Raw genomic sequence first — 17,047 nt, forward strand, 5'->3', positions numbered from 1 at the left:
ACATATCAGGGACAATAACCAAAAGAAAACAATCGGATTCTAACTGTTGTGCACCTGGGAGGCTGTTCGTCGTATCCAGGTCCGGATATTGCAGCCCGAAGGCTGCAATATCTAATACGAACAGTCACGTCCAGCACCCTTCCGATAAAAGTGCCAGCTAAGCATGCACAACAACTAGTTTCTTAATAGGGGACACCAAAAGAACAATTTTGAGATTCATTAAAAGAAGAAGAGTCAAGAAGAAGCTCAAATCTCCTTGAAAGAAGATCTTGAGAAGATTGAGAAAGAAGAGAAGAGTTAGATGATGTGATATCAGAGTGAAATGACTTTCTTGATCTTTGAACTTTTTCTTTCATCGTTGAAGATTCGAGGGCAACCAGAGAGCGTTGAGGAAGATATCCAACAGCTGAAGCAGAGACAAATGAGCCTTTGCGCTCAAAATACAAGTAGTCCTTCATGTGAGGGACTGACAGAGATGGCCATGAAATTTGCTGAGATGGTACATATTCTTCAAAGTACCTCTCATGCTCAAAGTTATTGACAGATGTTGAAGATGGTGAAGAGTTCGATGATGATGTTGAGAAAATGTTTGATTGTGAAGTTGAAGAAGCTGATGTCGAAGTGTTCATATTGTTTTCGAAGAAGTTGATCAAATCATGAAGTGTGGTGATGTGTTCAGTCGAAAGATTGTTGTCGATTGCATTCACTAACGCACCAAATTCACTATCACAGATATTTTTTCCATGATGCTCAGCGAAGAAGTTGAGTTGAGTATTTTTCTTTTAAGAAGTTTTGATTGTTTTGAAAGGATGAAGTGAAGAAGGAAGCGATTACGGTTGTGTGGACCTGAATCGCAGAAGAACTTAAAAGTGTGAGTGTCTGCGAAGAAGTGTCTTTTGATCACAGATTCCAGACACTCAATAACAAATCTGTGATCATTTGAGAGGCAGTCGGAGAAGAAGTCGAATGTTCGTTTTATTTGTTGATTATTAATTTTTGAAGAGAGATGATTGTGAATTGAGAAACTTGTTGATAATTGAAGAATTCCTGTTGAAGTTGATTTTTCTGATAGGGAGTTTCCACTTCTCTTTGAAGTCGAAGACGAAGACTGCTTCTCCCTCTTTCAGATTATCAACAGTTGATTGATAATGTTTTCGTTGCATTTCTGCAACAAGACGATGTTGTCGAAGAAGTTTGAGTGTATGAAATTCGGCAGAAGAAAGTCCATTTTTATTTTGTGAAGACTTCAGTTTGTTTTCGAGATAGTTGAGTTTCTCGCACATTCCACAAAGATCTGTACGTCTTTTCGCTTTGGAAAAGTTGGTAGTGAGTTTGTAGAAATGTGACAGAGAAACTTTGATGTTTGTTTCTTCTGTGAACTCACTCCATAATTTTGTCTTGGGCTTGAAGATTAATCTTTTCTCATTGGGAGAAAAGATGCCCATTTTCTTTCTTTTTTCTTTCAAAGCTTCCAATCCATAAGAAGATGGAATTGATGATGGTAGTTGTGGAATGGAAGTTGTTGGATGAAGTGGAGTGATGAATGAGGATGAGGATGATGATGATGATGATGATGAAATGTTATTTAAAGTGTTTAAATTTGATGTTTCTGAAGAAGAAGAAGAACCACCAAATTGAATAGTAGATAGTGTTGGTTTTGTTTTTTTCTTTTGTGTAAAATGAAAGGGAAGGAGTGAAACCTTGTGAGTGAAGATTATTCCATGAAGAACTCCATTTGTCACTATCGAATTCAGAAACACTTTCATCATTGCAAATACTCCAAAAACTATTGATTCCACTTTTTCTTTTCACAATTGCGATGTAATGTCCGTTTTGTTGATCCAGACGTTTGAATAGTATTTGTCCAGAAAAATGATATATGATGGTTTCTTGATTATCTTTTTGAAGATGTTGAATATCTTTAGAAGAAAACCCTTTGCAAAACGTGCGTTGATTGACTCTGTCTGTTTCCATTAGTAATGTTCTCGAAGGTGCTGAACTAGCAGAATCAGTACATTCATGACAGAGGGCTAGCACCTCTGGAAATGCAGCCATTTCCTCCCATCTCGCAGCACAGCATTTTTCCTTGCATGCATCACAATAGACACTATTCTTTCCTTCCAAAACTTCAGTTGCAAAGAGAGAAGATAATCCATGTTGCGTTGATGAAGAATTGATAACAATATTGCTACAAAATTCATTGAAATGTGATGTGATTTGTTGGCATTTTTGGCATTTGAAATGAGTGATTAAAACAGGATTGAAGGTGTCCTTATTTATCAACTCATCTTTTTGAAGAAGTTGGTGAAGATTGTCAAATGCCTCAGCCGCGTTTTGCTGCTGTCTGCTTCCATAGTTGCAGAAATTTTCCCATTTGTCAATAAGAGATGGGACCCATGAACGCACTGCCGTTCCATCTTTAGCCAATTGATGACAAACACTTACAACACGCGAAGATGTGTTCTTCAAAAATGTTTGTTTTTTTGAATAAAGATGGTTTTTGAATAGTTATTGAAGAGAAACATTGAAGAAGAGAAGCCAAATAGCATGTGTTGCCTAAGTTAGGCAATCCTTTTGCTATTTGTGATGATTTATTTGAAGAATTTAATGAATTTGAGAAAGATTGAGAATGAGAATGATTTTTATTGAATTTTCTTTTGCATTCTTTTTTGAAATATTTTTGAAGAATTATTTTGAATAGATATTTCATTATTTGAAGATTGAATGCTTTGTTGTTGAAGTATTGAAGTGTCATTCTCTTTTGAAAATGAAGAAAAGAGATTTTGAAATGCTTGAGGTGGAATTAATGTGGGTGAAGTGGCATAATCTACTAATTGCTCACTTACAAACACATTATCATTTTGAAATGATGAAGTATTTATTTTTCTTTCAATTTTTTGTAATTGAAATTTGTGAAGAAGAAGTTTTTGATTTGAATATTTTGTGAATTGGTATTGGAGATGGAGAAGAATGACGCTTGTGATATGAATTTTTATTTTGGTTTTTGTTGACCCCTTTCTCTCCTTATTGGAGTGTTGATTGGAGCATCAACAGCTTGAGAAGAAGAAGAATTTGAAGAAGGAGAATTTTTTCTGAAATGGTTTTTGAATTTTTATTGAGTTGAGATGATGTTGAAGAAGAAGAAGATTGTTTTTTATTTGTAGAAGAATTTTCTGTAATAATTTCTTCATCCCAAGCTGCTTCGTCAATAAATCTGGCGTAATCTGGCTCAGCTCGCTGCTTTTTCTTTGCTGACTGAAGCGAAGTTGAGGCTTCAGTTGAATGAGCCAACATCCAGTTATTGCCCTTTTCCCATTCCTGTTCATTTAAGCCTATAATAAACAGAGAAAATTATTCAAAAAAAATTAAAATAAATACAAACCACTTTTGCAAGACGGAAGGTGAGGTTTTTGTGGCGGAATGATAAAACCTTGATTCTTCTTCAGCGTTTGCTTCGCGTAAATAAATTTTCCCTCTGTGACATCATATCCATAGTCCTGTAAATCGGATAATGATGTGTTGCGGGAAAGCGCTTGTAGCATTGTTGTCTGAGTGTGCAACGGAGCGTTGTTGTACACCACAGACAGGTCTTCCAGCAACTTTATGTGATATTCTGTTTCAAAAAAATAAATAATTAACAAATCAAAAGAAAAAAATAACAGAGAGTAATAATATTATTTATAACACACAATACAAAAAATAAAAACCAAACCATTCAAAGACTTCAGTAAATCATCAATTACTGAAGATGATTGCCTGTAGGTGTAAAACAAATAGGCAAGCAACGAATCCACGTCATTTCCGCCGATTCTCTTTATTTCTTGCCATAGAACATTGCAACGAGAATTTAATGTCGATTCGCGTTTTGAAATGGACATTTTTCTCTAATAAATATTTTCTTATGGAAAATCACAATTATTCTAAAATAATTTTTTTATTTAAAAAATATGTATTGTTATTTTTCATTATTTGACTATTTCCAAAATTGTTAAAAATTTTTTAACGTGATTTGAATTATAGAAAAATTTTAAAAATTTCTTATCAGAAAAAATTGGAAAAATTAAAGAATTCTTAAATTGAAGGTTTATTGAAAAATTCATCACATAAATGAACTTGTCTTATGAAAAATATCATTCTCATATATAAAGTTCTTAAAAATATATATAATATTGTTCTTCAATGAAAAAGAATCAGATCCATAATTCAAAATTCGAAGGAGTCAAAAAGATCAAAAAAAAAGTGCTAAAGGGGGAAAGTGCAAGGAGCAGAAAACAGTTTTTTCCAATAAATAAAGTACATATGTCGTTATTTATCATTTCCGGCATAAATCAGACACATGATAATATTGTCATTTTGTGATCGTCATTGTTTTTAATTTTCAAACAGAAAAAATTGAATTTATTTTTCTCGATGAATGAAAGGATTTTGGATTTTTCCAAAGCCAGAGAGTTTATAATTTTTTTATTATAAATGTGAATTAAATATTTCAAATTGAAATTTTTAGTGAAAATCTGATGAAACCCAATAAAAGGAAATTCATAATGTCAAGTGGGAGGTTGTCTGGTTCTCGATTTTCCCGTGCGCACACAAGCATGAGAAAGCAAAGCATAATGAACGATGTGGATATGCTATCGAACTTTTTCAGAAATATGTCAGTTGATCATGCAAATAAAGTCCCCCTTCAAATTTTTTATCAAATCGATCCCCGGAAACTCGCTAATGAATAATCTGATGAAAAATTATGGATGTTTGCTTTTTGTTTTTCCTTTATTTTCTTTGTTTTTGTAATTAATAATTTTTTTATTTTAATATTTATTATGTTTTTATTTTTTATTATTTGTTTATAAAAAGCACCATTACATAAGTTTGTCCAAAAATTGAAGCTCCCGTTCAATGAATCGAACCCGTATATCCAAGAAAAATGCTGCTGTGTCTGACTGAGTGGTTTTCTCAGCAAGAACTGATACAAGATTTCAATTACAAGATCAACTGTTTGGGTGAATGTTTGAAGGATAAAAAGGAAGAGAATTCAATTCAATCAATTTTTCGGAAGCAATCTTCTTCATCAAGTTACAGTGTAATATCTTCAGACGAAGATGAAGCGGTTGATCAAATGTCTGAAGAAGAAGAAAGCGACGATGAAGAAACGGAGAGCGATGAATGTTTAAAAATGAGCAAAGATAAAAAATGTTCAGATATTAAAAGAGGAGGAATGAAAATGGAAATAGAGGTTTGGTTTTTATTTTTTTCAAAAATTGCCTGATTCAATTTGACAGGCAAATCAATAATTATTTGTTTATTTTTTTGTTTGTTGCTTTGAAGCAACAGTCTTCAATGGAAGCATTAGGAAATCCTTATTCTGTTCTTTCGACAGTTCCACAAATGAGTAGCTTTTTCAATTTCCTCCTTCGTTTCTATTTCCAGCTCATCCTTTACCAAAAGAATCACGTTCATATGTTCAGGTGTTGGTGAATTGTGGGAGGGAGTTGATAAATTTTGGATCATCATGTGCTTTAGCTTCTATTTGTCAATGTCTGGCATCGTTTGGAGTGCAATGTGATATCAAAAAAGACGTGGAGGAGTGTATATTTTCCGAAGACTTTTCAGTGCAATCAGAGGGAGAACTGTGACAAGCAAAGTGTGGGGAACTCCAGCATTTATGAATTTTGTGCAAAAACATGGTGGGAGCAAATCTGATCCATTAGGGATCACAACAGCATATGAAGCAATTCTGAACGATGCATTTTTGGAGGGGTGCAATATCAAGAAAGACTTCACAGTGAAGCAATCTTCATTCAAACTGTGTGCGAAGTGTTCTCATGTTCGTGTTCATAACCAAAATCCTTCGTTTTATTTCACCATCATGCATCCATCGATTGTGAAGGGGTTGAATTTGTCATTGTCTGTAACCGATCAGTTATCAACTGAGGAACCGTGTATTGATGCTTATTGTGGGTGCAAGACTTCATTTTTGTATTGGACACAAATTGACAGGTTCCCAAAAATCCTTGCAATTTATCATAGCTCAAAGGAAAACTCCCCTGTTATGCAACCGCCCAAAACTATCACATTTCATGGAAGTGGATCCACTCCGAAATCGATGGTGGTGACGTCACATGCAACAAATCAACTGAAACATGAGTTTTCTTTCTTTCCGAGGATTGATTACAATTTCATTGGATATGTCCTTCATTCGATGAAACCTATGCCTATTGGTCATTTTATAGCAGTTGTTGTTGATGGAAGAGATGAATCGACTGGGGAGCTTAGTCTACTGGAGTGCAATGATGGAGTTATATCTCAGGTGAATTCCCATTTCAATGAAGCATATTGGAAAGCAATGGCAAATGAAGGATGGAATGGTGCAATTTGTTTTTATAGAATAAACCAAATGATTGAATGATTTTGTTCTTTGTCTATTTTTGCTTTAATTTTTACTTTTTTTTTCCTTGCGATTTTTACTTTCGAATTTTTCTTTTTTCAATTTTCTCACTTCCTCTCTTGATGTTTTCAGTTTGATTTTTAACAGTTTTCTCAAGAAATCATTTATAATGAATGAAATATTTTTATTTGAATAATGAATTTCTTCTGAAATGACAAATCCTTCAAAATTACAAAAACATATCATAATTTAAAATAAAAATAAAAAATGAAAAATATGAAAACATCAATAACATTAACATTGCTGTTAAAAAACAAATAAAATTTATTTTCAGAAAATTTATATGATACCTGTCCTTATACGATTTTTAAATCACAAATTTTAAAAATTCGACTATACTCAACATTGTCAATTTTGAATGAAAAAAGGATCCGACCCTATATTTTAATTTTTCGAGGGCAAAAAGATCAAAAATTACGCGCTAAAGGGCGAAAAATGCAGATTTCAAAAAAGCAGTTTTTTAGTAATATATGAAGTTAAATCGATGAAATAAACCATTTTGAACAAAAAAAGTGGCATCGAGATTCTGATCCTTCTGTCATCTTCATTGTTTGAAGCGGAAAACAGAAGTTTTTTCCATGAATACAAGTTTTTAAAATTCAGAAAAACATTTTTCTAACTCTTATCACATACATAACTATTAAACAAAAAATCAAAATTTTTCTGATACTTGTTTTTTTTTAATAAATATTCAAAAATTCAAAAAGATATGGTTCTGATTAAAGCTGGAGTTTTGTTTCTTTCATTTTTTAAAACCACTAACTTTTCCAACTTTTTACCAGTTTGCTAATACTTTCTTTTTTTAATGTTTGTAGTAATGCTATTATTTCTCAAATATATTTTTTATTTACCACTTTTTTAAAAAATATGTCATAATATATTCAAAATCTTTATATTTTATGTTTATTTGTCAGTAATATCTGATTCTTAAACTGTTGGCCTGTATTTATCTTGCGTTGCGGCTTTTATGAGAAATGGTTTTTATAAAAAAATGGAGAATTTTATCAGATTCTGCTTTCAACCGAACATGTTTTCTGGCGCTGATTGAGTTCACTCTGCTGCTCGTGCGCCAACAAGAAGAATGAAATATCATGCATTCATTCATCTTCTTGGCGAGTTGCAATAATTATTGAAGCAGTGGCATTTTTTATTTATGAAATGCTTTTACAGCGCATTGTTGCTAATTCAATGAGACGGGGAATTCAATTGTTTGTCGACTGGAGACAGCAGCGGAAGAGCAAGAAATGTAAAAGAATGCTCATGTTTTATGCAGGACAAGGGAGATTTGTTTTGCAGAAACAGAACTGCAGAGAAAGGAACCGAACGAGAACAAAAGATGGAGGTAAGATAAAGGAATGAGAAGCAAGAGAGGTAGAATGGAAAATTAGAAAGGTTATTTTGTTCAATCTATTTAATTCAATCTTCTTTTTTTTTTTAAATTTTGAACTTAATAATTATAATTTCAAGATCCTTGCATGATTTTTTATTATTTTTCTCTGATTCAGATACAGATAACATTAAAACATGGCTTATTTTGACGAAGCAGACGCGTCTGTTGAATATGCTAGTCTCAGAATTGCGAGCAGAAAACAGATGGTGCGGCGTTGGTGTGCGTCCATTTGGTTGGTGATGGGCTGAAACATGGCGTGCCGAGAGTTGACAGTCGAAGAACAAAATGCAGGAGTTGATTTGGCCGTTTGAGTGGAAGATGCAGGAGCATCGGTAGAACCTGGCGCGAATGCGGGAGTTTGATAAGCCACGAAAGACATAGCGGACAGCTGGAGCAGAAGAAGTGGTGTCGCCGACGCTGCCACTGCTGAAGCCGCGGGGAGTTCTATAAGGAATCGGAGCTTTCGTGCGTGACTGCGGTGCATAAGAAGAAAATTGTCTGGGAAGATAACAAAGTGTTAGTGAAGCTGCTTGAATGCAAGAAGTGTGAGCCTTGTGAAGTTGTGTTAAAGATACGGGAGACATGACGGGAGCTGAACTGAAAGATGGGAGATAAGAATGTGAAGAGGATGGAGGTGGAGATGAGCAAGAAGATGCTTGCGAGTTAGCAGATGGAAGAGAGAAAGTGGAAGAGAGAGAAGAAAAAGAAGGAGATGAAGACAATGAGAACTGCAAAAAGATGGAGGATGAGAGAGAAGAACGAAATTTTGTTCAGCGGAGATAACATAGAAGGGAAATTGACGTCGCCAATTGAGAGAGAAAGAGAAAGAGGAAATAGAGTTGAGCACGAGGGTTCTTTATAGACAGAGAAAGATGGCATTTCCAAAAGCAAAGTCGATAGAATGATGCATTTGGAGTTATTTGATCAAGGCAGAACATCTCTTGTTATTCCTTCCTGCGAAGAATGGCTGCTGTCAGGAAAATTAGTGGAACACAAAGACTACTTGGGTTTTATTTCGCAATGAAGATAAGCAGAGGTGGGCAATACGAACTCAATGAGAAGGTGCTAAAGAGGAGATGGACTATTTTCTGTGGAGGACGAAGAGAACGAAGAGAGAAGGAAAAGCGAGCTGAGAGTGCTATATGGCAGCTCGTCAGAAGCATCGAAGTCTGCTTCGAAGAAAAGCAGACGTGCTTGTGATACGTCTTCAGTGATTTTATCATCATCATCATCATCTTCTTCTTCTTCTTCTTCAAAGCCTCACTCACACTCTCATTCCTTAAATTCGTCCCATTCAAAATCCAGCTCGTCAACAACAACCTTATCTCCTTCCTCAACAGCTGTTCCAACTGCATCATTATCATCACCTTCTTCTTCAACTTCTTCTATTTCATCTTCTTCATCAGCCTCTCAAAATACATCTGTTATCAAACAATTTTGTCATCCTCTCCAGCCACTTGCACAGACACACAAGAAGCACAGCTATCGCACACTCAAACCGATCTCAATTGCGCATCCACGCTCAACACTCTCGCAAAATGCAGCTGAAATCAAAAGGCAGAAGAGGAAGACAGCAGCAAGTCAGAAGCGGAACTCGTCTCTATCACCTTTTTCTTTGATGTTATCTTCTTCCATTGCTTCTTCCTTTTCCTCTGCATCTTCATTGATTTCTTCTCCATCTTCAAATCTGCTCTCTTATTCTATTTCTTCCAAAAGAAAACTGAGAATGGAAATGAAAAAGAAAAGAAAAGAAAAGCGAAAATGAAGCCAAAATTGCAACAACTCACAGCTCTCCTGAAACGACACATGAGGAAAACGAAGATGATGCAGAAAATCAGCCAAATGGTATTATCACTTCTCATCTAAATGCCTCTTCGAAACCAGATAGAAAAGTATTTCCATCTTCTTCAATATAAATTCGACTGACTATTTCGACGTCGTCTCCATATTCAGACTTAGTTATATATTCTTCTTCTTCTTCGTTTTCTTCATCATCCTCTTCTTCTTCTGTTCTTCAAGAAATACAGTGCTCGCTCCATTTCACACTTCCTTCTCTTCTCCACCACTGGGTCTGCTGTGCTGAGACTTGCGGGCAGAGAAGCACGATGGAAGACAGTGTGTTGCTGCTGCCTGTTGATGGATGGGACATAGAGAAGCTTGTGTGCGACGGAGAAGAGGGGATTTTGGCTCGCATACTGAAATATCCGCAGGAGCTGAGGTTTGCTGAGAAAGGAATGAAGGCACTGGAAGACAGAGAGGATGAGATCTGGGCAAGGAGGATGAGAGAAAAGGAGAAAAGGAAGAAGGAAAGAAAGAGAAAAGATGGAGAAGGAAAAGAGAGGAAGGATAGAGAAAGAAAAGAAGAAGAGGATGATAAATCCATAAATAAGCTCAATACAAACATAAAAGCAAATGATGTTGAAATTAACTCACAATCGTTGCCTTCATCTTCTCTTTCGTCGTCATCATCTTCTTCTTCATATTCTTCAACAGAAAGTATTAAAGAACAGAATGTGAATGCACACACAACAAATGCAGCTGATGATGCTTTTCTTCAACCTCCTCTGAATATTCCTCCTCCTCCTCCTCTTTCCGCTCAAGCTCAATTCAATGCCTCTGCTCTCTTCTCAACTACTTCTTCCATACTCCCCTATGCACCTCCTCCAACCTTTCCTTCCTTTCCTTTTTTTCCTTTTTTTCCCCCTCCTCCTCCTCCTTCTTCTTCTTCTTCTTATCCTTCCTCTTCCTCTTCTTCGTATTCCCTTTTTCCACTTTCTCTTCCCCATCATCTTATTATATCTTCGCAACTCGATTCATCTTCATCTTCTCCTTTTCCTTCTTCCCCTTCTTCAATTCCCCCATATCCCCTTCTTATCTTTCTTTCTCTCAGAGCAAGGAATGACAGATTTCGAGGAGTGTCATTTCATCTGTTTCTTCCTTAACACGAAAGCCTGAAAGCATCGATACGAAAGGCAGAGGAGAGAGATGATTCTTTATGCAGCGCAGAGTGAATTAACAGTTGAGGAGCCACCAAGATGCGCCTGGAAAGATGCCGCCACCTCCTCATTTGAACGAGGCGATATTGAGTGCTCTGACATATCAAGCAGATGAGATTGCAGTTGGTTGTATGGAAAAATATACAAATGGAATGCCTTTTGCCGGTGAGCTGGAAGTTGTCGGCATGCACACTCCAACAGAGCTTGTTGAGCGAGATGGTGGTGAAGATGGAACACATCACACTGAATGAACTTTATGAATGATTTAACACAGTGAGATTAGAATAACAACGCTGAAACCTCCGATGAAGAGATCCGTGGTGATGAGATGCTCAACAAAGTTGCTGATGCCATCGCCAAGCAGGAGCAGAGGCTGTCGGCACTGAGGGTGGAAAGGTTGTCGTGAGAGAGGAAGAGGGAGGAAGTGGTGAGAGCATGATGAGCAGGGCAGGTGAGGGGGAAGGGAATGGACAGATATGTTGGAGAGGAAAAGGGTGCCTCGGCAAGAACAAATGAGCGAAAAGATGAGGTGGACAGACTTGTTGGCTGCGGAAAAGAGGGTGGAGAACACAGCGATGGATCCGTCGAGGAGAGAGAAGAGGGAAGAGTGGGCAGATCCAGAGGAAGTTTTCAATTGAGCGGCAGATGTGCAACACAGTTGTGAAGATGGAATCGCAGGAGGCAAGCAGATAGCTGACCTGGCGGGCAGAGGAGCCGGTGTCTTGGTCGACGAATATCTGGTGGACGCGGAAGAATGTGATGAAGGGGAGGAGGTCGACATCGAGGTTGGGGTCGGTGGGAGGAGTGGGAGGCGATGGAGGGGTGAAGGAAAGGATGCGAAGTGGAGGTTGAGAATGGAGAGGGGAGGTCGGCGCCGGCTGTGTCCAGCACGAATTCGCTGAGCTCATCGATGGCAAACACCACGCTCTCGAGGGAAAACTGTCAAATAGCGTCTGCCTCCCCAAGAACACCCAGCTGCTCAATCCATGGGTCTGTGCCTGGTCTCGCTAGCCTCCTCATGCATCGCTGCGATCTTTATGCATCCCCGTCTTAGCTCCCCCTTCTCCCCTCCACCAATCATACACTCGCTGCACTCCACCACGCTGCTGCTCCCAGTGCACTTGATCTGTGAAAACGCTGTGCTCGCAATTTTGCACAGTGTTTCGAACTCTCATGGCACCAGCCTCCAAGAGCTGATTGTTATCAGCCTGAAAACCATCATCTCCACTTTCAAAAGTTACTCTAACATCCTCATTCAAGGTCGAAACTGAATTAAGCAAGACTGCAGAAGAATTCAAGCAAACTTATTCACATATCTGTCCAGCTTTCAAAGTGATTTTCGAAGAGGAAGAAATAGCGCAAAGAAGAATATTCAAAAATTGTTGAATGGAATGTTCATCAAACAACTTAGGCAATGCTTAAAAGAAAAACAGATGATGAAAAAGATGTATTCATAATAGTTGTGAGCTTTTTAGTGAAAAAGTGAAATTTTTCTTATTTCTTTTTAATTTTTTTGATTCTAACTTTGCAATTTTTAAAAATAACTTTGATCAATCTATTTAAATAACTTCTTTGAAGTATTATTTATTTCCAAGCAAATATCAACGACAAATTGTTGTATATTTGATAAATATCTTGAGTTTCTATTCTCTTTTTCAATGTTTATTATTGAATATCGATTGTTTTTAACGAAAGTTTTAAGATCTTCAATATTTATATATAAATTTCTTTCCAATAACATCATAAAACTTATTATAATATAAAAATTATTGATTTCATATAGTTATTATTGTTATCATGTTATATTAATGATTAAAAAAATGTTTTGTTGCGTTTATTGAATTATCGATGTTTTCCAATAAAATTTTTATATTTTTTCAAAATTTGAAATAAAAACAATTGTAAACAATTTTAAACGAACAAATAAATTATATTAACAATATATGAATGCAGATTTTTGCATTATTTTACAAAAATTTTTCTTATCAACCCCACCCTTAATGAAAATTTTTCTGATCAAACGTCGGAATTTTTATGATATCAAAAAAATCACCCATATCAATCATGTGATCTTAAAAATGAATATATCTTAGGGATTGAGTTAATGAAAATTCAGCTGAAGAACGAGAATATTTGTTCGTGTTAATATTAAGCTGTTTCATTAGGTCTATTTTGGTATTAAGGGTTTTTATAAAGATAATAATAACTCCAAAAATAACTATTAAAGGTTATGTGCAAATTTTAGTTTTTTTGAACTTTTCTCCCTTCTATTTGTTTCAAATTGAAGGGAGAAAAGGTTAACAAAAATTGAAGTTTATGGTCGTTCCGGATTCGTGACACGCAATACTTCAAAATTATAATAAAAATACTTAGAAATTATTAGTGCGGTTTTAAAACCTGACATTTTTGTGCCTTGGAAAAATAAAAATTCAAATATCTCAACAAATAAACAATATTTATTTACAGAAATCTGCATAGTTGTGTACTAACATTTATGAGATCTATTAACATACAAAATCCAAATAGCAGTGTTGAATAATTTTTGAAATAAATAATTTCTATTTTTGAAAATCTGACTTTTGATGAATATTTCTATTTTAATAATACGATTCAATTCATTTTTTTATTTTTCTATGTCATAAACAATTCTTGTTATTTTTTATTTTCTGCGATTTGCTCGTTTTGACTGAACGAAAAGCTATCATTTTTGAAAATCATTGTCAATGGGACAACTTAAATAATGTTATTCATTAAATGCAGAAAAATCGAACTGAAACGAACTGTCGTATTAATTAATGTAAAAATGATATTATATCACTACTACGAAGTTATTTAGAATGAAAAACAATCCATTAAATAAGATCAACAAAATTCACATTTAAATGAAAATTTCCATTAAAGTCTTTTGAAAATGAAAACAAATAATTTTTATGAAATAAACGCTTCGTCATTTTAAATAATGATTTTTTTAAAACATTCTATAACTATTCTTTTTGACAGTGCAAGTGGAGGTTTCAGTTCGTTTTTTCTGCATTTAATGAATAACATTATTTAAGTTGTCCCATTGACAATGATTTTTCAAAAATGATAGCTTTTCGTTCAGTCAAAACGAGCAAATCGCAGAAAATAAAAATAACAAGAATTGTTTATGACATAGAAAAATAAGTTGTGTGTGCAAAAATGAATTGAATCGTATTATTAAAATAGAAATATTCATCAAAAGTCAGATTTTCAAAAATAGAAATTATTTATTTCAAAATTATTCAACACTGCTATTTGATTTTGTATGTTAATAGATCTCATAAATGTTAGTACACAACTATGCAGATTTCTGTAAATAAATTGGTGATTATTTTTGAAATCTTGTTTTTTCTTTCAAAATTTTCGGTTCGAATATTTCACTTGAACATCAAAAATACACTAAAAATGAAAGGACTCGCAAATGACATCATCATCTTTATTCGAGCAAAAACATTTGTCCTTCATACACTTGTGATGAATTCAGCATTCGAATACAATATATTTGCGAAAGGCAAACAATCTATGAAAAATGAACACACCGAAAAAGTTATGATTTCAAAATAATCACCCAAATATTATATATTTGTTGAGATATTTCAATTTTTAATTTTTGTCCGGATAAAAAAATCCGGTTAAAAAACCGCACTGTCTTTTGCAAAATTCGTCCAACAACTAAAAATAAACATTTGGAATTATCTTTCATTCATATGATCTTTTCGAGGAACATATAAGTTTTTTGATTTTACAACATGATGATGTTCAATTTGATATGCTTTTTGAACTTTGATTTTTAACCGAAAAATTGGTTTTAAAATGTCAATCACCAAAACATAAACAATTTAGAATTGAAATAGAAAATTTGACGTATCGTTTTACAAATATTTTTTCTCTCTAAATTATCGGCATGAAAAGTTGCGTTTTATATACAAAAATAAAATTGGAGACTGAAAAGTGAAAACCCAATTTACTGAAAATAAGGAACACAGTTGCATTCGAACATTGACTTTTGAAACAATTGAGACAAATTCATTATCAGAATAAAAATCTTCTTGATGAAAACAAAATACAATTCAAGAAACAATTTACAGACCAAAGGAAAATTTTCATTAATATTCACCCTTCTTTCAACATGAATTATCTATGAAAAAAATATCGTTCTTTTCTTCTCGTTAAAAAATTTTTGAGAAATACATTATAAATACTGTACAATGAAATCACTCATCATTATGAATAGTGTTCTTTTGAAATATATATTATATAATGTTCTGTTGCGAGAAAATGCTTTTTCGAATTAATGAATATGATTTGCGCTTGATTCATTTTCTATTTCAATCTTCTATTTAATCTTTATTCATTTATGTTCAAATCATATTTTATTTCCAACTGACTTTTTTTCCTTCACTATCAAACTTCGTTTATATTCGAGAGAAATGAGTAAAGAATCAAAAAATTTGTTGTAACCATTATAATTACATAATTATTCAAAAACATGTTTTTGGATGCGAAACTACCAACAGCTGCCGGAAGAACTGGTAGAGCTGCTTCGTCGAAGAAAAAGAAAAAAAGGAAAAGCAGGAGCAGTAACAAAAGAAGCAAAGCCAAAACCCAAGTGGAATGTTTGTATCAATTTTGTAAAACAATTTCAAAAAATTTTCAAATGACATTTTCATTTTTTCATAATTAAGTCTGATCTTCACGATATGTCAGTTTACAAACTAAGTGAAAGAGAATTGGTTTGAATGATACTATTTAAGCATTGATTTTTTTCACTAAAATTTTGGATTAGAAACGCAGACAAGAAATGTATTCGCCGAAGCCTAGACCAGGACTATTGGAACATGTATTACAACGTTCATCAAGTTTAGAACGCATTAAAACATCCAGCACTTTTGATTCATCCAAAGAGTTTAAGGATGTCAAACATTCATCTCCTGAAGTTGAATCAAGACAACTACACAGTTCACCTGCGAAAAGCAAACAGGATGGACCACCTATGTCAATGCCACCTTTTGTCACTTCGCCAGCAACGACTAATGAACAAGCTACATTATCATCTGATGAAAAGGTGAAACGAAAAAGTCAACATTTATCACCTTCAAATTCTTTGGCACGTCGTGCAACATCTGCACCACGTGTAGCTTCAAAGCAACATTCTGCACCATCACAACAAAAGGTTCAAAAACAAAGTGATATTAAAAGAGAAACAAAGCGATACTTCTAAAGGTCACGGATCAAGAATTTCTTCGAATCGAGTAGTCAAAAAAAGAAAGTCCTTATCACCATCATCTGAATCCAGTTCAAATTCTGTTTCTGATTCGTCTGAAGATTCGTCATATTCTTATTCTCAGGAGGAAAATGAGAAAGACAAGATTCGCTCAGAAAAGAAAGCATACAGAGAAGCAAAAAGCTCACAAATTCAACCAAAAAAAGAGAGAAAAGAAGAAGTCATTAAAAGCAATAGATCCGAAAGTCGTCAAGGGCATTCATCATTGCAAAGGAAACGAGATAAAGAAACATCAGAACAACCATCCATTGCAGAACAGTTTCCTCAAGCTTCAGCTGATGGATCGACTGAGCCTAAATACTCCGAAGAAAATAAATTGAGGAAGAAGAAGAAGAAGAAGAAGCTTGCAACAAATTCAACTCCTTCGTCTGATATGCCATCTCAGCTTCCTTTTGCTCAGATTCCATCTACTGCCACATCACAAACATCTCCATTTCCATCTTCTGCATTCTCAAATCCTCCATCTTTTGGCTATCCTTCACAACAGACAATTCGCATTCCCCCTTCTCCCTTGCAGGGCAGCTTCCCCTCGTCCGTCTCCTCCAGTTAGCTTGGGAGCTATGCCGGCGACATCCCCAGGAAGTTCTTCTACCACCTCCACTCCACTTCCAACTTCCACATTTCCGTTCTCTCTTTTGCCTCCTCCTTCTCAGCCTTCAGCAACTCTGACATCAACCTGCGAGCATCCCACCAATGTTTCCATCTCAATCTCCTCAAAGCCTAGGCCGCGGAGTGCATGTACCTCAGCAATTCCCAGCGGCTCCGCAACTGTCGTCAACTGTTGCTTCTTCTTCTTCTCTGACTTCTTCTGTCGCATCTACCACATCATCGGCCACACTCTCCACAAACAACACGCTGCACCAGCTGGTGGAAGCCAACATCCATCTCATCCGGCGCATTACAGCGTTGGATGA

The 17,047-nt window shown here is 35.1% G+C and overlaps 1 protein-coding gene across 1 annotated transcript; it reads left to right on the forward strand.

The window, feature by feature from the left end:
- Positions 1–15,348: 15,348 nt before the first annotated feature.
- Positions 15,349–16,070, forward strand: MONOS_18490 (uncharacterized protein; the record flags this gene model as incomplete). The annotated part of the gene is made up of 3 exons (XM_067871514.1): positions 15,349–15,465; positions 15,535–15,582; positions 15,636–16,070. The coding sequence occupies 3 exons, from the start codon at positions 15,349–15,351 to the stop codon at positions 16,068–16,070; spliced, it is 600 nt and encodes a 199-aa protein (XP_067718542.1).
- Positions 16,071–17,047: the final 977 nt, after the last annotated feature.

Source organism: Monocercomonoides exilis (assembly GCF_001643675.1).
Source record: "Monocercomonoides exilis strain PA203 chromosome Unknown scaffold91-30201, whole genome shotgun sequence".
NCBI lineage: Eukaryota > Preaxostyla > Oxymonadida > Polymastigidae > Monocercomonoides > Monocercomonoides exilis.